We start from the raw sequence: 24,402 nt of genomic DNA on the forward strand, positions 1-24,402 counted from the left end.
TTTTGGTTGTGGTAAGAGTATTTATTTCAGGCAGTACTCTAAGTACTTAAATTACTACCTCATTTGTTCCCTTCATTATAACCCTATGAAGTAAGTGCTATGATTACTGCTCTAATTAACCAAATGAGGATCCTGAGGGAGAGAAAATCAGTTACTGGCCCCAGGTCACTCACTTGGAGCCGGGAAATGAAGCTAGGTAGCCGGAGCCTACCGCCTCCAATATCTGTGTCATACTCTGTCATTATCCTGTCAGTAATTTGCTTAAATCTGTTGAAAGAGTCTCGTCTGCCCCAAGATTTCAAGAATACTTTATTGTTTATTTCATATACCCAAATAATTTCTATAGATCTCCTTGCAATATAATTTTTTTTGTGATTTTTGCTATTGTGGTAAAATGTACGATTTACCACTTAAACCATTTTTAGAGTGTTTTTTGTTTGTTTTTAAAAATGTTTATTTTTGAGAGAAAGAGAGTATGCAGGTGCGTGAGTGGGGGGAGGAGCAGAGAAAGAGGGAGAGAGAATTCCCAGCAGGCTCTGCACTATCCCCGGGGAGCCCAATGCAGGGCTCAATTCCATGAACTGTGAAATCATGACCTGAGCCAAAATCAAGAGTCCAATGTTTAACTGACTGAGCCACCCAGGTGCCCCTGATTTTGTTTTTTGTTTTTTTTTTTTAAATAAGCTCTTTGAGCACATCGTATACACTGTATGTTAGCTAACTTGACAATAAATTATTAAAAAAAATTAAAAAGTAAATTAAGCTCTTTGCCCATTGTGGGTCTTGAACTCAAGGCCTTGAGATCAAGAGCTGCATACTCTATGGACTGAGCCAGTCACCCCATATAAAATGGGGTGCCCCCATTTTAACCATCTTTAAGCATACAATTCCATGGCATTAAGTACATTCACAATATCAGGCAACTCTCACCACTCTCACCTCCGGAGCTTTTTCATCACCCCTAAAAAGAAACTCTGTACCAGTCAAACAATAATCGTCATCCCCCTAATATACATATACTCTACTATTATTTATCGTAAACCTCAGAAGAGCCCTCACCCTGACGCCCAAGGAAGTTTTTGGTGCTTATTCTAATACTCTTGAGTTATCTGGATTATTCATCTAATATGCATTTTCCCAGATTATATCATATCCATTGATTCTAAGATAATGTTTTTTTTCATACTGTAACACATTTGAAATCAAATCCCATCTTACAGTCAGTGACATCTTAGATTCAATAAAATCCCTTTTAGAATTGTTTACAGCCAAAGTGCTGTGTTCAAGTTACTTTAGTTTGGTCTCTCTCCACTCTTTATTTCAGTATGGGTATGTTATTCATTTAACAATTAATTTTGTATCTGCTTGCCTATAGTTTTACTCCCATGCTTCTTGATTTAATTTTCTTTTTGATATGTAGAACGTTACACAAGCTTCCAAAAGTAAAATTTATCCAGAAAGGTGAATTTGGGAAAATGTCCTTCTTTCCCTTCCCCCTTTCACCCTGTTCTCTCTATAGTAACCAGCTTCATTGTTTTCTGCTTTTTCCAGTGTTCTTTTATACAAAAATATGCGTGTATTTCTTTCTTTCTTTCTTTCTTTCTTTCTTTCTTTCTTTCTTTCTTTCTTTCTTTCAAAAAAATTTTTTTAACGTTTTATTTATTTTTGGGACAGAGAGAGACAGAGCATGAACGGGGGAGGGGCAGAGAGAGGGGGAGACACAGAATGGAAGCAGGCTCCAGGCTCTGAGCCATCAGCCCAGAGCCCCACGCGGGGCTCGAACTCACGGACCGCGAGATCGTGACCTGAGCTGAAGTCGGACGCTCAACCGACTGAGCCACCCAGGCGCCCCTCTTTCTTTCTTTCTTATCCCCTTCTTTCTTATCCAAAAGGTAATATGTTAGGTATTCTTTTGTACTCTGCTTTTTTCAATTTAATATTTCACAGAAAACACTCTTCATTGGTTCATAAAGATTGTGTTCATTGTTTACAACTGTATAGTCCTCCACTGGTGTATGCGACATAGTTTATTCAGCTATGCCTAAATGGGAATTTAGGTAATTTCCCAAATTTTGCAATGGCAAACAATACATTTGCATTTTTATATTATTGGAGATTTATCATCCGGATAATTCCTGAAAGTAAGGTTACTGGTTACAAAGGCATATGTAGTTTCCTCACATATCGACAACTTCTGCTGTACAGAGATTGTACCACATAACATTCCCACAGTGTATGAGAGTGCCTGTTCCCTGCAGCTTCTTCAACAGAGTACCTGGTCAAGCTTTTAAAATTGTGCCACTATGATAGGTGAGAAATGGTATCTCGAGGAGTTTTTAATTTACATTTGTGCTTTTTTCATTTTTCTCCCAAACTAGGTTACTATGACTGGCTTAATTATGAATAATTCCCTAGTCTGTAATAGGGATGTATTTTCCCCCTATTTCAAGGGCTCTCCATACAGTTATCTGAACAAAATTGGGGTTTGGTCAACATCAAAGAAATGCATTTCTAACTAGAGATAATGACTGTTGAGTAGGCAAAGGAGAGTGTGTTCAGAAACACAGAGGGTAGATCTAGCCTAAGTTCACTTATGCATGTTCTCTCACATGATTCTTGAAAGAAATTTAGATGTAAAAATACGGTGAGTAACTAAGAAACACACTGGTACATTTATTAATGCTGATGCTGACTGGCAAGGTAGGGAGTAAATGTCAAAATTTGTATAGATTATTTTTCATTTTAAAAATAATAAAATTGGGGCGCCTGGGTGGCTCGGTCAGTTAAGCGTCTGACTTCGGCTCAGGTCACGATCTCGTGGTCGGTGGGTTCGAGCCCCGCGTCGGGCTCTGTGCTGACAGCTCAGAGCCTGGAGCCTGTTTCCGATTCTGTGTCTCCCTCTCTCTGTGACCCTCCCCCGTTCATGCTCTGTCTCTCTCTGTCTCAAAAATAAATAAACGCTAAAAAATAAATAAATAAATAAATAAATAAATAAATAAATAAATAAAAATAATAAAATTATTGGGGTCCTTGGGTGGTTCAGTCAGTTAAGCACCTGACTCTTGGTTTTGGCTCAGATCATGATCTTAGGGTTCTTGTGTTCAAACCCTACATTGGGCTCTGTGCTGATAGCGCAGAGCCTGCTTGGGATTCTCTCTCTCTCCCCCCCCTCTGCCCTCACCTGCTTGTGCACACTGTTTCTCACAGAATGGATAAATTAAAAAATAATAAAATTATTTAAAAAGTGGTGTTGAGATAAACTCTGAGTCATGATCTAAAAGCTGTGAGCGATTCGGGGAACCTAGGTAGCTCAGTCAGTTAAGTGTCTGACTTGGGCTCAGGTCATGATCTCGTGGTTTGTGGGTTCGAGCCCCGTGTCTGGCTCTGTGCTGACAGCTCAGAGCCTGGAGCCTGCTTCAGATTCTATGTCTCCCTATCTGTCTACTCCTCCCCTGCTTGTACTCTGTCTTTCTCTCTCTCTCTCTCAAAAATAAATAAATAAATAAATAAACATTAAATATATTCAAATGCTATGAATGATTGGAAACTGGAAACTGGAGTGGCCCCAAGTAATCAAAAATGGAAGAAATGGATACAAATGACCACAAAGTAGTAATCGAAGGGGAAGACATTAATGCGGGGATTATGTCTTACAAAAGTGAGCATAGAAAAACAAGATACTGTGGATAAGAATTAAATACAATAAATAAATATATTAAATATTGACAGAAGCAAAAGATTTCACTTGAAAGTGCTTGAGATGCTGATTTTGAGAGCTGCCTTTGGAGATAAAAAACATGGGAGAACATTTGAGAGTATTCAGGAACAATCTATGAGTCAATGAATACTTAGGGATTAAATCACATGAAAATGTTCCATGTTTCTACACAAAAAGCCATTGATAACACAGAAAGCCAGACAAGCAAAAGTTACTCTGGGTAGTACTATCTATCATCTATCTATCTATCTATCTATCTGTCATCTTTTCATTTCTTCTATGGCCTTATTTAAATCTACTAAATCTATCACAGGCCAATAAAGTGAAAAATCTCTCATAATAATCCTTTTTTGTCTATTTCTGGGTTTTTAAAATTCTTTTCCTAAAAGGTTTTCTAATTTAAAGTATACATTAATGGGACTCCTGGATGGCTCAGTTCCTTAAGTGTCTGACTTCGGCTCAGGTCATGATCTCGCGTTTTGTGAGTTTGAGCCCTGCATCAGGCTCTGTGCTGACAGCTCAGAGCCTGGAGCCTGCTTTGGATTCTGTGTCTCCCTCTCTCTCTCCCTCTGGCTCTGCCCCACTGCCCTGCTTGCACCCTGTCCCTCTCTCAAAAATAAAGAAAACATAACAAAAAAAAAAAAAAAAGAAAAAAGTACACATTAATGTTGTATATAGTACATTAATATGTTATGACTTCATAATATTAACTTTATAATAACTTATTACTCTCAAATTTTATCTTAATGTAATTTTGATTGTTAATATTATCACCAGTTTTCTTTTCTACAGGACAATTGGTAAATCTTTGTCCAATATTAAACTGTGAAGTTTATCTTTCCACTTATAACATCTTTTTTATGCAACAGTGGCATAATATGAATGGGCTAACCAAGAAGTTAAGGAGGAAATTAAAAAGTACATAGAAGCCAATGAAAATGGTAACACCAAAGCCCAAAACCTCTGGGACGCAGCAAAGGTGGTCATAAGAGGGAAGTATATAATAATCCAGGCCCTCCTAGAGAAGGAAGAAAAGTCTCAGATACACAACCTAAACTTACACCTTAAAGAGCTGGAAAAAGAACAGCAAATAAAACCCAAAACCAGCAGAAGACAGGAAATAATAAAGATTAGAGCAGAAATTAATGCTATCAAAACCAAGAAAACAGTAGAACAGACCAATGAAACCAGAAGATAGTTCTTCGAAAGAATTAACAAAATTGATAAACCCCTAGCTGGTTTGATCAAAAAGAAAAAGGAAAGGACCCAAATAAAATCAAGAGTGAAAGAGGAGAGATCACAAACAACACAGCAGAAATACAAAAAATAATAAGAGAACATTACAAGCAATTATATGCCAATAAAATGGGCAATCTGGAAGAAATGGACAAATTCCTAGAAACATATAAACTACCAAAATTGAAACAAGAAGAAACAGAAAATTTGAACAGACCCATAGGAGTATGATAGGAGTATATTTGTTATACTAATGAGGTGACTCATGGTTGGCCCCAAAATAGCTACAGGATGGGAATTGGTCACCCAAAACACATGTCATATGACAGGTTAGCCAACTTTGGGCCAGCCTGACCTCAGAGGAGGTTGGAGCTTCAGATTGAGCTCAACCATGTGATCAATTATTTGATTAAAATGTCTATGTAATAAAACCCCAATAAAAACTCTGGATATTGAAACTCTGTAGAGATTCCGAGCATTTCTTAGTTTGGTTGTTCCTGATCTGTATCCTTTATCATCAAACTATAATTGTAACCGTCATGTTTCAGTGAATTTTGTGAGTTGTTTAAGCAAATTACTGAAACTGAAAGGGTCATTGGGAACCCCTGAATTTGTAGCCTGCTTGGGATACACTTGAAATTTGTGGCTGCAGCCTGAAGTGGGGACAGTCTTGTGAAGGATTTTGCACTTCACTTGTAGGGGTTGTGCTAAGTGTCAAAATTGAAATCAATTGCAATATACCTATTTACTGTCATGGAATTAGTTATGGAACAGTGCAACACAGTAAGTTTTTATCTTCATACATCTTTTGACAGGTGAACTTATGACATTTACTGTCTTGGTTACAACTATATTTAACTTATTGTCATCTTAACACTTTAAAAAATAGTTAAAGTTGCTATAGTTACATAATTTTTTAAATTCATGGATGTAATTTATATCTTTTCATAGTTTGCTGTGGAAATTAGCTGCCCACTTTCTTTTGATTCTCAGATGCATAGGTATACTTAATCCTTTTATTTTACAGTACATTGTCAACATGTCTGTGCAAAATCCTTGTTTTCCCCTTTCATCCTGGATACAGGATCTCGTTTCTCTCCTTTGAACAATATTCTTTAATGTATTTGACATATATCCTTAAATTATCCGTGTAAAAGATACAGTATTATGTCTTACGTGCATATTTGAATTGTGCTATGCATTTATTTGCAACTTCACTAAATGATGACCATTACTGTATTTAGCTTCTAAGTTTTCTTTTCAACATTTTTAAAAGTTTAAGAGAGACCAGAGAGAGCGTGAGTGGGGGAGGGGCAGAGAGAGAGGGAGTGAGAGAATCTGAGGTAGGCTCTGTGTTGTCAGTGCAAAGCCTGACATGGGGCTCTCTCAACCGTAAGATCATGATCTGAGCCGAAATCAAGAGTTGGTCCCTTAACCAACTGAGCCACCAGGACGCCCCGCTTCTAACTTTTTTTTTATAAAATATTTTTTAAATGTTTACTGATTTTTGAGAGAGAGAGACAGAGCATGAGTGGGGGAGGGGCAGAGAGAGAGACACAGAACCTGAAGCAGGCTCCAGGCTCCGAGCTGTCAGCACAGAGTCCGATATGGGGCTCAAACTCACAAACCATGAGATCACGACCTGAGCCAAAGTCGGACACTCAACTGACTGAGCCACCCAGGTGCCCCTAAATTTTAATATATAGTATTCCACTGTATGAATGCACCATAGTTGACCTATCTCTCTAATGATCTTATCCCCCTTTCTGATTTTTGGGGGTTTTTTTTGCAATTCTGATGAGTATGAAGTGGTATTTCATTATAATTTGCATTTTGTCTCTAGTAGTTAGTTTGAATATCTCATTATACATTTGTTGGCCATTTGGGCTTCCTCTTCTGTGATTTGCCTGTTCAAATCACAGCAGGCTCAATATTCTTGTTTTATTTCCGGGAGTATGTTGTATATGTTAATCCCTAGTTTTATTTGTGTCAAGTAATTTCCCTCATTCTGTCATCTCTCTGTGAAGTTCTTTGAATAGAAACTGTTGTCAAATCCATTTTGTTTTCCTTTTTGTGATTTTTGGGACTTAAATCATTTCTTATTCCTATGTCTACATTTTAGCTTATTAGTTCTTAGTATATGTTTGTTCAACGTGAAAAGCTGGGGTCTAGCCAAAGATGTAATCATGGGGAAACACCACACAAATTCAAACTGAGGGACACTGTATAAATTTATAAATTTCCAATGTGTCAAGGTATAAATATCAAGGAAACCCCGACAAAACATTCCAGACTAAAGAGAACTGGCCATGAAATACAATATGTGGTTCTAGCCTAGATCCTTTTGCTGTACGACCCACTACTGGGACAAATGGTGAGAATTACATGGGGTCTAAGGATTCGACGGTAGTAAGGTATTGGTGTTAATTTCCTGATTTTAATGATCATACTGTTATGTAGGAGAATTTCCTTCTTTATAGGAAACACACACTGAAGTATTCAAGGAGTGGTGAGGTGTCAAGTCAGTAACTTACCCTTAAACAGCCCAAAAGTAAAAGTTTTTTCAACTTTTCTATAAGTTTGTGACTGTTTCAAAAATTTTTTTTGTTGTTCTTCAGATCCAAATAGAGGTAAAATCAGTAACCTTTACCTGCAAACAAGGTCATTCTGCAACAATAGGAGCCCATTTTCCAATTCTTTAAATAGGAAAAATTATAATGCACATCCCAACCCCAAATCTCCAATTTCCTAGAAATGTAACAAAATATGATTAATTACCCACGTACAAACAAGAAGCTATCATGTTGGAATGTAAAATGCTTAAAACATGGCTTTCTGATCACCAAACAAAATGGTTTCAATAAACAGTAGTTTTGTACACAGTAGTTTGTGGGGGATAAGCTTAGGAATCCCCCGGGCTTACACCAATGGGTTAACAAGGCATAAAGAAATACAAAGCCATGGGGTGCGTTTAAGCGTCCAACTTCAGCTCAGGTCATGATCTCGCGGTTTGTGAGTTAGAGCCCCATGTCGGGCTCTGTCCTCTCAGTTCAGAGCTTAGAGCCTGCTTCGGATTCTGTGTCTCCCTCTCTCTCTGCCCCTCCCCCACTCATGCTCTGTCTCTATCAAAAAATGAATAAACGTTAAAAAAAAATTTTTTTTTAAAAAGAAAGAAATACAAAGCCATAAAATGCTCACACCTGAGTTTGGGTAAACCAGATTAACACTCCAAGAATAGGGGGGTGCAAAGACACCCCCAGAATAGGGAGGCACAAAGGTGCCAGGAATAGGGAGGTGCAAGGGCACCCCAAAATAAGGAGTGGGTGCTGACCCCCAAAAATAGCGAGAGGCAAAGGCCTGAAATAGAAATGTCACAAAGGTGCCCAATATATAGGAATAACAAGATTAGATATTCAGGGTGAAAGCACCCCAAATTTACTACTATAGGAGAAAAGCTAATTTCATAGAATAGGGCCAGGTTAGGTAAATTGGTGGACCATGGACCACTGTGCTGCAGGCAAAGCATCCCAGAGCAGAGATGATTAACAAAATAAAAGGTGCCTTACTAACCCTGAGGTTATTCCCCCTAGCTGTCTCATCCCCAAGGCTGGCAAAGATAAACAGTCATGGCGCCTCCTGTCTGCTGTTAACAACCATCTACCCATCTGCCCGGCGCCTGGATTTTGTTTTATATTGACCCAAACCCCAAACACAGTATATCTTCAAAATCCCCTTTCCCCCCTCACATCCCCAAGTTAATGTTCCTAGTTTCTTTGCCCCTTGTACATGCCCATCACATTTGCAAGCCTTGTGATCTGAATAAATACGGGGCAAGGACCCTTATTCAAGGCTCTTGTCTTTTCCTAGACATTAGCCATCTCTTGTTTTAATCCTGAGTCTGCTCTTTTGCTGGCCAAAAGAGAACTTTAGACTTAGAGTCTACAACAGTAGTTATCTTGTCTATCTACAATTTTCTTCAATATGCTCTCATCTGGCATGGCACTCATGACATTCCAGGAAAACCAAGGGCTACACATGAAAGATAAATGTGGAAAAAAAACCTTTAGGACAAACATGCAATAGTGGAGAAAAAGGTTCACATTGAGTATTAGCTGTGATATCAACACACCTATCCTATTTTTGACACCATAATGTTCTGTCTATGCATTTGGAATGTCATAAGATTTTTTATAAATCAAGTGTGGGGGACATATTTTTTCCCAATATTCCACTGGCTGAAAATATATCAAGATATATATGTATATAGTGAATTTGGGGCATTAAAAGCACAGCAGCGGTATTGGGGAAATGAAAATCAAAACCACAACGATATATCATATATCCATTAGGATGGCTACTATAAACAAACAATCCAGCAATAACAAGTGTTGGTGAGGATATGGAGAAATTGAAATCCTCTTGCACTGCTAGTGGGAGTATAAAACAGTGGAGCCACTATAGAAAACATTATGGTAGGTCCGTGGAAAGTTAAAAATAGAATTACAATGTGATTCATCAGTATCACTTCTGGGTATACATCCAAAACTATTAAAAATTTTTTTTTAATGTTTATTCTTGAGAGAGAGAGAGAGAGAGAGAGAGAGAGAGAGAGAGAGAGAGAGAGACTGAGCATGAGCAGGGGAGGGGCAGAGAGAGAGAGGGAGACACAGAATCTGAAGCTGGCTCCAGGCTCTGAGCCGTCAGCACAGAGCCCCAGAGCTCAAACTTATGAACCCCAAGATCATGACCTGAGCTGAAGTCGGACTCTCAACCAACTGAGCCACCCAGGCGCCCCTACATCCAAAACAATTAAAAGCAGTTTTGAGATATTTGTGCACTAATATCCATAGCAGCATTATTCATCATAGCCAAAAAATGGAAGCAACCCAAATGTTCAAGGGATGAATGGATAAAGAAAATGTATTACATACAATGGTATGTTCAGCCTTAAGAAGGAAATAAATTGTGACACATGCTACAACATGGATGGACTTTGAGGCCATTATGCTAAGTGAAATAAGTCAGTCAAAAAAAGGACAAACATTGTAAGACTCCCATTTCTGAGGTATCTAGAGGAGTCAAAATCACAGAGACAAAGTAGAATGGTGGTTGCCAGGAACTGGAAGAGACAGGGGAAAGGGGAGTTGTTGAATGGGTTTAAGGTTTGTTTGCAAAATGTGAAAGTTCTGGAGATGGGTGGCACTTTCTTCAAAACTGACTTTGTCCCCACTTTTTCTCTTCAGATGCTGTCCTGAAGCCTTTTCTGGTCCATACCCCCTATAGGAGGCTGGCTCTCTACCTTCCTTCCCTCTCACCTTTTCAAAGCTATCCCAAGACTATTTACTTCTGTGATAGTTTCCTGGACCTATACCCATCCTCAAACCTTTCTCACAGGTCAACTATACAAAATCAATCACAGTAATGTTTCAAGTATGTCATCTATTGCAAATGCACACATATAGCCTGCTGAGCCCGCTGTGTTACTTGTGTGGTCTTCCACCAATTTTTCAGGGCAAAACATTGGCACCCTGCATTTTGGGTTCCTGATCTAGGAGCCTGCGATAAGAAGTTTCTCCTACAACCTTCTGTGAGTACTCATCAAATGGTAAAGTAAAAACAATCTGTTAGTGAATATCCTGGGTGTTACTTTTTTTTTTTAAGATTTTTTTTAAAGATTTTATTTCTTGGGGCGCCTGGGTGGCTCAGTCGGTTAATCATCTGACTTCAGCTCAGGTCATGATCTCACAGTTTGTGAGTTCGAGCCCCACGTCACACGCTCTGTGCTGACAGCTCAGAGCCGGAGCCTGCTTTGGATTCTGTCTCCTTCTCTCTCCGCCCCTCCCCACTTGTGCTCTGTCTCTCAAAAATAAATGGAAAAACATTTTTTAAACTATAAAAAAAAAGATTTTATTTTTTAAGTAATCTCCACACCCAATATGGGGCTTGGACTCACAACCCCGAGGATCAAGAGTTGCATGCTCTATCGACTAACCCAGCCAGGTGCCCTTATTTTTTTTTTAAGTTGTCTCTACTCCTGGTGTGGGGCTTGAACCCATAACCCCAAGATCAAGAGTTTCATGCACTACTGATTGAGCCAGCCAGGCACCCTATGGGTGCTCCCTTTAGATGTCAGTCATAGTAAAAAAAACAAACCAACCCCAAGATTTGAGGGTGGGAACGACAAAAATTTTCTTGCTTTCCTAAAGACAAAATGAAAATCCATTCCACTCAGTATAAATATACTCCAAGTTACAAATAGCAAATTGTATCATGCATCTTTTATTGCTGAGCTCAGCCATATGCTGGACATTTGGAATTAAAGAATCAATGAGACATTTCTGGCTTGAAAGGAGCTTACAGTCTTTGTAAGAGTGGGAGACGCATGCAAGAAACCAGCCATTAAAACAAAGTGAGGTAAATAATGTGAAAAATGCTTCTGCTTGGTGTTAATAGGTCTTAAGAGGAAGACTATATAATTCAACCTACTGGGATTTAGGAATACTTGTAAGAGTAAGGCAACCCAAAGATGAGTCTTGAACAATCTTTTTTGAGTTATACATGTTGAAAAGTTGAGATGTCTTTATTTTTAGAAAGAGAGAGAGAAAGAGACAGCATCAGTGGGAGAGGGGCAGAGAGAGGAAGAGGGAGAATCTCAAGCAGGCTCCATGCTCAGCACAAACTGTGATGTTGGGTTTGATCCCACGACACCGCGTCATGACCTGAGCTGAAATCAAGGGTCAGATGCTGAGCTGACTGAGCCACCCAGGAGCCCCAAGAGGTCTTTAGACAGAGGAGACACACATGAATGCATAACTTAAAGCATTCCACTGACATTATGTGTGTGGGTCTATGCAATATGGGGAAGTAAGAGGGATACACATCACACCATCAGTCTCCTATGGAATGATTTAAGTCGATGAAGAGGAACAAGAGACTTAACATCCTTGACAAGATCTCAATCTGGCATAGTAACTTGGCATTATCTGTTGGCCGAACCCTTGGTTTACCACAGGAGTGAAGGGAAGTACAAGCACATCCTATAGAACATATCCCTGGTTAAAGTATTCCTGGCAGGACTTTTCCTTTTTATTTTTATTTTTAAATTGTGAAATACATAACAAAATTTACCACTCTAACCATTTTTTAACTTTACAATTCAGTAGTAATATTCTCATTAATATTCAGACATGGTTTTAAAACACCTTGGTTGGGAATCAGTGGATTAGGAGTCGTCAATTACTTGACTTAGCAGAACTTCCAACATGAAAAACACACTCACTTCTTAATATAACTAAAATAATATTAGCCACAGGATTATAATTATTTGTATGCACATAGAGCAATTATTTTTTAATTGAACATGCAAAAATCTAAGATTACTGTAATGCTTTCTGCATATTCTGTAATCCAAAATTTAAAAGGGATTATGTATTAGGTACACAAATTGATATATGGAATTAAAAATGCAAGTAACATGTCAAAGAAGAGAAATTTAAGACAGATCTTACATTCTTTTAATCCAACAATACTGGAAACTTTTAACTGATGTTCACAAAGACGACCTGAGGTATGAAAATATCTTGAAGGGTCCTCTGAATGAATTCATTATGAAATACGCAAATAATGCTTTCCTTCATGGGATTGACATAAAGATTAGTTGATGCATGCACAAACAGAAGAGCATACTTTTAGCACAAGTCACATGATCAGTAATTGCTGACTAAATGTGAATGAAATCTTTAATCAAACATGTTCAAGTGACTAGTTTTCTCAAAACAAATGTTTTCACATAAAAAAATGAACCTGTCATAGACCTAAGTATTATTCTTATCAAATAAAGGAAAATACACTTTAAAAATGAAAGCAGTTACAAATCCCAAGATATATGCAGCTTCCTGTGACAAATTAGAATGCAATGTATTAAAAGATTAAGAGTTCCATAGAATATTTCAGAGGAAGCTTCTTACAAATTAAAGAACCAGAGGGGTTCTTTAATGGTTACAAGATTCAGAAATAAGACAGTAACAATAAAGCAGGCAGCAGAGTTTACACCTCAAGAAATGAGTAGGATTTATAACCTTACAAAATTTTCGTCTTAATTTCTAACAAGTTCTTTTAAATCTTATTTCCACATTGCATTACTAAGTAACAGCTTCTTACTTTCTCAGTTTCTTGTCATTAGCTAAGAATCTGTAGTCACTGCTCTTACAATTATATTCATCAGAGATAATTTAATTTTCTTCCTCCACAATATGCTATTTTTTAAGCTGCATGAAAACCTGGGAGTTTATCATGGTACTCAAGCACTGTCAATATCGTAAACATTGAAATCAAACTATGCCTGTAAAAAAAAAAAGATTTAATAGTTTTAAAATGCCACATATACCTGAACATATTTTTTCCCCTAAAATTACACCCATCAAAGGGAGTATGTTATGTGGCGCCTGGGTGTCTCAGTTGGTTAAGCGTCCAACTTTGGCTCAGGTCATGATCTCATGGTTCGTGGGTTCGAGCCCTGCATCGGGCTTTGTGCTGACAGCTCAGAGCCTGGAGCCTGCTTCAGATTCTGTGTCTCCCTCTCTCTCTGATCCTCCCCTGCTTGTGCTCTGTCTCTCTCATAAACAAACATTAAAACAAAAAAGGAGTATGTATGGAGCCTTACTCTATTGCAAAGACTTAAGTCATTACTTTCAAGAATGTCTTTGGGGAAGAAATTAGCCTGAAATGACTTCAGTGAAAAGTGATTTTGATATGTACACAGATTTAAAAAGCATACACCTCAAACAACTTGTAAGTAAGGACGATCTGCCTTGGAAAATTCTGTCATTGGCTCTAATGATGGCAAAGACATTGATGTCGAAGATACATGACAGGATACAATGAAAACGGTTCTACAAAATGAGCTAAAAAAAGCATTTTAAATATTTTTATATAATATCCAATTGGTATTTAAACATGTATCTATATCTCTAAAAAGTTTATATATTTATTTAAGTTCACTAAACAACACTTTTGGGAATCTTCTCATTGGGGAAATGGAGGTAGAGTCTAGTCTTTGGCTAGATTCAGAACTTAGGTTGTAGAGGCACTTTTACATCAATGGAAGGCAGAGTGATATAATTAAAACGTAAGAATATAGAAATTAGGTTGATTACCTCACTGAATATTTCAGCTTACATACGTGTCATCCAGTCATTCTCCATTCCATTACTTTGTTTCTTCCATATTACTTCTCATGATGTGATAAACACACGTTTATTACTTGTGTCTCTTGAACAGCAGGAGAACTGCATGAAGGCAGGGACTCTGGTTTATCCTATGAAACTCCAGGCAGGAAAGAAGTTTGTAGAGTGAGGGGAAAGGAAGGAAGGTGATAAAGGCAAAACCAGCTGCAGTGGATGGAGGGCTCCAGCACTTCAGTCATCTAATTCAGCCAGTTCATTGTGGGTTGTTTTTCATGTAATGGGCATGTGTAAGCCAAGGACCAACCATGTATTTGCTCATTAGTCAAGAAACAAAATAGGAAAAAAAACCCCAAAACACTGAAACTAGAAGGAATTCAGTTTATTCAGATAACTCTTAAGTTCCAAAAAACAATAATATTGACAAATAAGCAGCGTTTTTTGTTTGTTTACAATGTTTGCTCAAATTTTAATTTGCTCTTTTACTTTTAGGACCAAAGCACGTATTTGAGAGGGGGAAAAAAGAAAATGCTACAGTTTTTATGCTCTGTTTCAAAGTGTAGATTTTAAAATGTAACTGAATGTTTAGATATGTGTTTTTCATTTTTTTGGAAGAAATTAAAACTCATGAAATAAAAATATCACAAGACAGTATCAACAGAATCTGAATGTTGTTTAAAGAAAGCATCCTTTTAACATTTAACTTCTTGTTTACCTAATAGAGGCATTTTTAGTAATAAATTTGTAACATCTTTCAATAACCAAGCATAAATCAAATGACTGAGACAAAGTCGTTTTTTGAATGTTAGTATTACTGTTTTAATACCTGTTCAGGAGTTCAGAATTTTAGACTATTTTCAAATAAAACAACTGTATGGACAACACCCCCCTTCCCCCACCTGTATTATTTTGATATTACTTTAATTCTGTAGTCTCCAGATTCCTTCTTTCTTTCAGTTGCAGTCTTGGCTGGACTTTTCCTCTTTACTTTCCCCTTGTTAGAAAAGAACCCTAAGTAATCTGAATTCTCTCCTATTTGGTTACTCTGGGAGGCTTACCCTGGGAGTTCTTACTGTTTTTCTAAATTGAAAAATTAGTTATTCTACAATAAATTTGGCTGAATTATACTCTTTTTGGAGGCCTGTGCTAGATAGCATAAAAAGTTTGCTCACATAAAAAGTCTGAGAAAACTCTGAGGCTCTGCTGTCTATTAGATTTAGTCAATGAAAAGTCTGTGTCACGTTTTTTGGGCCCACTAGCACTTGGGGAAAGGTCAGGTCGAGAGGGATCTTTCTAGCTGCAATCTTACAGAAAACAGGAATGGATGTCAGTGGGCAGAGAGAGTGCTGAAGACCATAGTTATACACTACACCCCTGTTCTACGATGATTATTACTGAGACATTTTTTGCTTTTGTGGAGTGCTGGAAAAAGAAAAAAAAAATCTATGACCACAGGATTAAAAAACTCTATGTGCTGCATTATTTAAATCACTAAAATACAACTAAACTAATGGCATAAGCTAAAGAAATTAGCCCTTATTATTTGCTACAAAATCACTTTTAAAAAAAGTTTGAATTGTGAAATACAATACAAAAGAAATAATCTTGTGGAAAGGGCTCACTAGAAAAGGTGCTAAATGTGCTTTAATTTCAATATGATATAAAACTACTTCAAACATAAAAACTTAAAAAATCTCTACTCAAGGACAAACACAGAAAATATGCAAACCAAATTCCCTATTAAAATATAGATTGTAAGTAAAAATTGAAAATATTGAAATTAAAGGAATTTGTTGCATTAGACACAGAATTGTAAATTATATGAAGTATCAAGAATCATAAAATTATTGGTTTGATCGATCAATTAAAGTAAAAAAATCCTTTTTTAATCTAAGGTAAATGGCACAATGTTACCATAAACAATATATCAAAAAATATCAGACTTTACAAAAATCTTACTTTGAAGATTTTACTACTATTGCTTAACTTTAATCATATTAAATGTTACATTTACTCTCCTTACTCCATTAGACTAATCTCAAAAGAATGTTTATATAAGCTGTTAACAGTTGTGATAGAAACACTTCAAAATATAAATTTCAAAATACTGTTAATGTTTCTGATATTGAAACATTAACCTATTGAAAATACTAGCCTATTGAAAATATAGGTATTGAAAATAGCCTAGTACAGTTCACTAAAATATTGCACGGAACTAATTTTGGTATTTTAGATGTCAGAAATTTTCCAATTACATTCTATGATACGCTGTTACATTTAAACATTTTATAAAGGGCTATATGGTTTATATTTCCTACCACATTTACATATATAAAAAAGTTAAGTAAAAAATGCTTGGAAAAACTTGTTAAATCCCCTTTATTTCAGTAGACAGAAGACTTTTTTTCATTGTCCTGGCTGAAACGGTTCTTGTTGCCATGGAACTGGAAGAAAAACCACAAAGATTTGAGATAAGTTAGCAATACAGACTAATGGCACACAATAGTGGAAGACCTGAGTTAAGTTAGAACCAAGATATTAGAGTTCAAACTGCATATCTGCCCTTTGATAGCCATGGGATCCTGAAAAAGTTATTTAAGGCTCTTCAAGAAGTACTTTCCTTATCTGTAAAGAACAGTAACATCTCTTCATCCCTCGTAGGTATTCTGGGAGATTTAAATGGAGTAAAGAATTCACTGTGCCTTGCACACAGGGCTCACTTGGCCCCTTCCCTTAGTTCCATTTATGGTGCTGAATACAAGCACCATGAGCAAAAACATCAATAAATGAGTCACAAGGATTTTCACACCTTTAGAAGGAGGTAGTTCCTGAAAGCCTGAGAGGTGATCTCTAGATTATTTGCACTCAGGAAAACTGAGTGTTGTGCTTATTGCCTAACACTGTTAGAGTTGCTTTTGAATAATTGTTTCTTTTCCTTTTATTTTCACTTGATTAATATAACTAAGCAGGTTAACAATTAAGATTTTTGAGAATCAAAGCTGGACTTGATTCTAGAGAGATCTTTTTATTTAAGAACACAAGAAAGCTCAAACTGAGAACCTCTGTGAAACAATTGTATTCAACATTTTCTTCTTCTGAAATGAAAATTTCTACTTTAATTCGTAAGTTTGCCACATCTACTATAGGTTGGGTGTTTAGCCTTACAGGAGCGGCAGCACATCAAGTTAATCAAAAAGGAAAAAGCACATGGGGCACCTGGGTGGTTCAGTCCGGTGAGCGACTAACTCTTGATTTCAGCTTGGGTCATGGTCTCACGTGGGATGGAGCCCTGCGTCTGGCTGTGTGATGATGGTGCAGAGCCTGCTTGGGATTCTCTCTCTCCCTCTCTCTGCCCCTCCCTAGCACGTGTGCACTTCTTCTCAAAATAAATTAAAAAAAAAATAAAGGAAAAAGGGCAGTCATATACTTCCCCACTTCCATTCCTATTTCTTTCTCCTCTCCTGTATAGTTTTTCTTCAGGTTCTGTTTTAGATGAACAATTTCGAGTCCTGTTTAAATTCATTTGGTGGGCCAGGTGGGAAGGGAAAGACACAGAGATAATTAGAATACCATATAATACTCACATGCCGTATCATGTGAGAAACGTGCACAAATAGTACAAGAGGAACTGTCATACGGGAGAACAGCAAGAAGTTCAATGTGGCCTCAACACAAAGGTAGAAGTGGTGGGAGATGAGGCTGCATATACTGTGAAGGACCCTGCATTCCAAGCTAAAATATTTGAATTTTATCCTACAGGTCACAGAGTGTCAGTAGTAACTCCAATGATTTTTTTTAAACAAAAAAAATTTCTTTTTTTGGTTAAATGTTTATTTTGAGAGAGAAAGGGCACGAGGCGGAGGGCAGAGAGAGAATCCGAAGCAGGCTCCATGCTGTCAGCACAGAGCCAGATTCAGGGCTTGATCTCACAAACCATGAGATCATGACCTCAGCCAAAATCAAGAGTCAGACGCTTAACTGACTGAGCCACCCAGGTGCCCCTATTATCATTTTTTTGAAGTTTACTTATTTTTATTAATCTCTACATAGCCAACATGGGGCTTGAACTCATGCCCCTGGGATCAAGAGTCGCATACTCTTCTGACTAGCTAGCCAGGAGACCCGGGAAATAACTTTTTAATTTGAAAAAAATTCTCTTACATTTCTCTATTTAAGACCTTAAAAGATTGTTAACTTTACTTATGATACACATTACCTCTGATGGTAGAATACTGGGGTGTTAGTGGATAATTGTAGTTTTTGCAGAATTATTAATAATTGTTTTTAAAATTTGATTTAATACTGGTGTATATAAATTTTAATTTAATTTTAAACATTTATGTTCTAATTATGATATTAAAAATTTTTTTTAATGTTTATTTTTGAGAGAGAGTGCGAGTGGGGAAGGGGCAGAGACAGAGGGAGACCCAGAATCTGAAGCAGGCTCCAGGCTTCGAGCTGTCAGCACAGAGCCTGACACGGGGTTTGAATTCATGAGAACCTTGAGATCATAACCTGAGCCGAAGTCAGATGCTAAACCAACTGAGCCAACCAGGCACCCCTAATTATGATATTTTATAAACAGAATTGTGCTCAAGAGAAAAAAATTACAACTTCTAGTGGCAAATTACTAAGTCGTTTCACGTATGCCCAAATATTGTATTAGAATACCAAGAGAAAGAGGGGCGACTAGGTGGCTTAGGTGATTCAATGTCCCAACTCTTGATTTTGGCTCAGGTCATGATCTGAGGGTCATGGGATCCAGCCCAGCATCATGCTCCATGCTGAACATAAAGCCTGCTTAAGATTCTCTCTTTCCCTCTGCCCCTCTACCCAGCTCACTCTCTCTCTTAAAAAAAAAAAAAAAAAAAAAGAGAGAAACGTTGCTTTATCAGATTGAAATTTCTTTGCCAAATTGGTTTTTTACTCTTTTTTTCCTCCACTTATCAATATAATGTATTTTCACAGTAGGAAATCTAGAAAATATAAAAAGCACTCTCCACAATCCCCTGATTTATTATGCAGAAGCAAACAAATTAAAATGTTGTTGCATTTCATTTCAGTATTTCTAGGCATTTTTTTAAAGTCTATTTATTTTTAAGAGAGAGCAAGTATGGGCATGAGTAGGGGAGAGGCAGAGAGAGAGAGAGAGAGAGAGAGAGAGAGAGAGAGAGAGAGAGACAGGGAGAGAGAGAATCTCAAGCAGGCTCCATGCTGTCAGCATGGTGCCCAACATGGTGCTAGATCCCAGGACCCTGGGATCATGACCTGAGCCAAAATCAAGAGTCAGATGCTTAATCGACTGAGACACCCAGGCACCCTTAGTCATTTATTTACACAGGTATATTTATATGACATAGTTTTTAAAACTGCCATTGAAAATGTTTATAAACTCTGTGATTGTTGCATTGTATTTTGCAGTGTGGATTAACTATAACTTAACTATTTCCCAAAGTTGGGTTTTACTAAAGGACATATTTGTGATATTACCAGTCTTTGACAGCCAGATTCCCATGTGACAACATAATTCAACTGCCGAAGATAGGAACAAGACTACAAATCTACACAGAAAAATGACTGCTATATATATCACCATCTGTTGTAAATTCCATTTACATAAATGTACAAAAATAAAAGTAAAAACTCAATAAAGTGAACGTTAAAACTTATAAAACTCACCGTAAGTCCAAGGAACTTGTGGAAGCACACCTGAATCAGGAGGGTAAGGGTATGCAGCTTGTGGGAACGCTTGATGGGGAGCATACTGTGAAAAAATCGGCTGCTGAAAATGATAAGAAACAGGCATTTGAGATTGAAAATGCCCATTCACTGGCACCAAGTCGTTTGCTTGTGGCTCCCCAGAAAAGTAACCAGAATATTGAGAGTACAAAAGATTAGAATGTGCATTTTGGACGGTACTTGCAATTGCAGTCAACATCGCAGAAGGAGGCGGCTGTACTTCATATGATGTTATCCCATGGTATGTCTGGGTAATGGAGCTGCCACTGCTGTTGCTGTAATGATAAACACACCATGCGTAGTAAGGATATGAAGTTCCAAACGGGTGCTGAGAAGAATTATATATTGGGGTACATGCAGACTGTGGAAGTTCGTTCCAACACGCTGCAGCATTCTGAGTTAGGACTTTGGAATTTTCATTATTCTGTTGTTCAGAAAAAGAGTGTTCTGTGGTTTGATTTACACTGAGGGTTATGTTCCCAGATGCTCCAACAGGTATAGTATTGGGACTGAATGTATCCTTCATGCATTTTCCTTTTAACTCAGTTTTTGCAGGCTGTGTTTTATTTACTTGAAGAACAGGAAATTTGTCCTGGATAAATTTGGATTCTGAAGGATTGGTGCATGCAGAATTTTTAATAGATGAATTTAATATTTCATGATCTTGAAGTTCAAAGACAGTGTTACTTGTTTCTAAATTGGCAGGGATGTCCCTAAATATGCCGTCTACACTTTTTTGTTCACAACTCACAAAACAATCTTTCTTATCACTCTTTGTTTCAGCAGCACTAAAATTCACATCCCTTTTCTTCATGCTACTTAAGTCTCCCTGTTGTCCAGTGAAATCTTCTGAAGTATGAGATGAAATATTAGTTAAATCTATTTTGCCCTCTGACTTTGATATGCAAGTGTCTTTTAAGTTCTTTAAAGGTAAAAGTGAGCCAAGTAGTGATCTTTCCATTTCAGCCCTTTTTGGAGATACATGGTTTCTTTTCAGATTGTCAGATGAACTCGGTCCTATTTCACTTTCACTTTCGAGATGAGATCTTGTAGTCCTATTAAGTGTAACACATATATACAAACAACTTTAAATATATGGAGTCCCCAATTTTAATATAAACATGTATCTGAAATTTTTATTCAGAAGAATTCTTAAGATTTACATTTTCTCTATCAGCAGTATATATGTAACTTATTTACCCAGTTTTACTCCCTTGCCTTGAATTTAGCTACTTTTCCTGCTGACGGTGATAATATTCCACATTTCAAATGTATTTCTTTTTTTTTTTTAATTTTTTTTCAACGTTTATTTATTTTTGGGACAGAGAGAGACAGAGCATGAACGGGGGAGGGGCAGAGAGAGAGGGAGACACAGAATCGGAAACAGGCTCCAGGCTCCGAGCCATCAGCCCAGAGCCTGACGCAGGGCTCGAACTCACGGACCGCGAGATCGTGACCTGGCTGAAGTCGGACGCTTAACCGACTGCACCACCCAGGTGCCCCAGATGTATTTCTAATATATTTTGAAATATATATAGTGCAGTCAATATTGTAATTACTTTATGCATTGGACAATTCCTAGCAGAGGTGTTTAGAAGTAGGCAACTATGTCCAATATTTTACTGTAGTTTTGCATACATATACCTCCAACTGTTGATGATCTTCGTTACTTGTAAATGGTTATATGCAACTGATGAAACTTGTGCAACTATATGCAACTTGTAAATGGTTATATGCAACTGATGAAACTACCAGCTGTGCCCTGTCCCTGCCAAAAGACCACCTACTGTCATCAGGAGCTACTAAGGTATTTTGTCTGCTCAAGGTTGAGAATAGGAAACACAGACCTCCAGAATACCATGCCAATTTAATATCCTTGATATTTCTACCTAAATTTAGACAATTTCAAGCAGGCTGAAGGAAGTATCCACTAGGGAAATGTCTAGTATCCACTAGTCAGATAGCTAATATAGGTCCCCAGGATAATTATATTTTTTTGGTGTCTCATCAAATTCTTTGAATTGCATGTGGAAAAGAACATGTTGAGAAGAAAAAAGTAATCACTGCTCTCCAGTCAAGAGAAATTAATTTTTGGCCTGGAATTTATATATCCAATTCATGAAACTAAAAGCCTCGTAGTTTACTTAATCCAGCTTCTCTCAAAGGCAGCTGAGTGACAACCTACATCATCATCCAATCCCATGTAACACTTTGACATTTTGCAGAGACTACAGTTTGGACTTTATCACATTTCCAATGAAGTTTCAGTAATGTCTCAACCCTATAGATTGACAGCAGCCTGTATGGCCATTCTTTTATATACTCTCTTAGAGGATATTCTTCCATGAAGACAGCACCCTGTATTAAACTTATCTTTGAACTTATTTTCTGCTATGTGAGACAAAGTTCGATTCTCTGAGTAGCAAATACCACCTAGATTCAGTTACCAAAACTAAGATGATTATAGAAGTGGTTTATGTTAATCCTTTACAAACCTATTCATCTTTATGCCACTATGCAATTATTTCAAGAGTCTAGAAAACGATTCTAGAAATGTAGTAAATAAAATGTGTATTGAAAAAAGCAAAACCAAGTAAGACAGAAATGAGAATGCTAATCTTTTGTATTCCATATTACTCATTCTCCTTCACAAAACAGAAAAAAAAACATGGAAAAAAAATGAAGCTTGTCATAAACTGAAAATATTACAGGGCTGAATGAAATAAGAGACGGTCCACATGTCCAGTGGGACCATTTCATGTCAAAATGAAAAAATATAAACAGTGTAGTGAATTTTTCATAAAAATAATTCAGTTCAAAAATAATAAAAATAATTCATTAAAGGTTTTAAAGCATCCTTTCATGAAAACAGTTGTGTATTTATAATATACGTATGCGTGTTTATGACCAAATTCTTAGTAATATAAGTCAGCAATTTCTATCTTTTAACAATTTTGAAATCTGATTGGTCTGTAACAATTACAAGTTTAAAAAACTCAATCTAATCACTTGTTATATTATTTCATCTCCTTTTTTAGCCAACCAGCTACTAATCCCCATCAATTCTTTAAATAATGTCTGTCAAGTATGAATTTTACTTTCTTCCTCTAAAAAAAAATCACTCTTATCTAACTTACTACTTCTATCTCTACTCAGAACTTCCTTATCTTTAAATCACTTAAAAAATACATTTCACAGGACATTACCCTTCAATACTTACAGAATGAAGTTCAAAGTCTTTAAAAAAATTTTTTTTTCAACGTTTATTTATTTTTGGGACAGAGAGACAGAGCATGAACGGGGGAGGGACAGAGAGAGAGGGAGACACAGAATCGGAAACAGGCTCCAGGCTCTGAGCCATCAGTCCAGAGCCCGACGCGGGGCTCGAACTCACGGACCGCAAGATCGTGACCTGGCTGAAGTCGGACGCTTAACCGACTGCGCCACCCAGGCGCCCCAAGTTCAAAGTCTTTAAATCTTAATAAAGCACTGTATAATCTGAAACCTTATTCTCCCCCTCCTAAATTTACTCTTGTCCTTTAAGTTACAGGTATGATCCAATAGAGGTATGTAAATAAATGTCTTAGTATTGTTCCTTAGTATGTGCTTAGTTCTGTTTAGTTTTTCTTCACGTAGGTCTGCTGGCAACCTACCTGGAATCCTTGAATGTTGCCTTTTCTCTGTTGATTTTTGTGACATCTTTTATGTCAACCTGTGTTTAAAAGTTACAAAGAGAACCGACATTGGCAATGTTATAAAATACAATACATATATATTTTCATCACAGGTATTTACAATTGCTTGTTTGGTCATCATCTAAAACGCACTGTCTAAAACAACATTCACTAATGATCCTCCTACCTTCAAAAACCAGTGATTCTGTTGGACTTCCCATTATGTCTTAAATGTTTGGAGAAACTTTGAAATAAACAATTTACAATATTTTTTTATCCCCATATCTCACAACAAATCTTGGGGTCCATTTATCACTGCCTTTTTTTTTAAATACATACTCTTTTTAGTAAACCGGTTTTTAAGCTCCATTGTTAAATAATTGCCAGATATGGACTTTCTTTAAGTTTATTTATTTTGAGCGAGAGCGTAAGTGGGGAAGAGGCAGAGAGAGGGACAGAGAAATCCCAAACTGGCTCTGTGCTGCCAGTGCAGAGCCCGACATGGGGCTCCATCTTATGAACCATGAGATCATGACCTGAGCCGAAATCAAGAGTTGGATGCTTCACACACTGAGTCAACCAGGCGCCCCTGGAATTTCTTTTTTCAGTCTGTCAGACAGCACCCTCTTGTAAGCCTTGGGTGACTTGCTACTCCCAACTGTCCTCAGAATCTCTACCCTTTAAATCACTGAAAAACACATTTCACAGGATGTTACGCTTCAATACAGAATGAAGTTCAAACTTTTTGCCTATATTTAAGACATTCTATAATCTGAAACAGTATTTGTCTCCATCTTTAGTTTACTACTTGTCCACTAAATTAAATTTTTGTTCCAGACTTAATTTGAAACTC

General features: G+C 37.2%; 1 protein-coding gene across 6 annotated transcripts in view; it reads right to left on the reverse strand.

Annotated features, from left to right (window-relative positions):
- Window positions 1–14,591: 14,591 nt before the first annotated feature.
- Window positions 14,592–24,402, reverse strand: part of TEX15 (testis expressed 15, meiosis and synapsis associated) — a 101,544-nt gene continuing 91,733 nt past the window's right edge. For 3 of the 6 annotated variants that reach the window (XM_047857514.1, XM_047857513.1, XM_047857515.1), the window contains 3 exons: window positions 23,529–23,587; window positions 19,816–20,930; window positions 14,592–16,580 (listed from right to left, as the gene is read on the reverse strand). In XM_047857514.1, the coding sequence (XP_047713470.1) occupies window positions 16,543–16,580; window positions 19,816–20,930; window positions 23,529–23,587 (1,212 nt within the window). In that variant the 3' untranslated portion in view covers window positions 14,592–16,542. The remainder of the gene's footprint in view (window positions 16,581–19,815; window positions 20,931–23,528; window positions 23,588–24,402) is intronic. The other 3 variants (XM_047857516.1, XM_047857517.1, XM_047857518.1) reach the window with 3 other exon arrangements.

The sequence above is a fragment of the Prionailurus viverrinus genome, chromosome B1 (genome assembly GCF_022837055.1).
Source record: "Prionailurus viverrinus isolate Anna chromosome B1, UM_Priviv_1.0, whole genome shotgun sequence".
Classification (NCBI taxonomy): domain Eukaryota; kingdom Metazoa; phylum Chordata; class Mammalia; order Carnivora; family Felidae; genus Prionailurus; species Prionailurus viverrinus.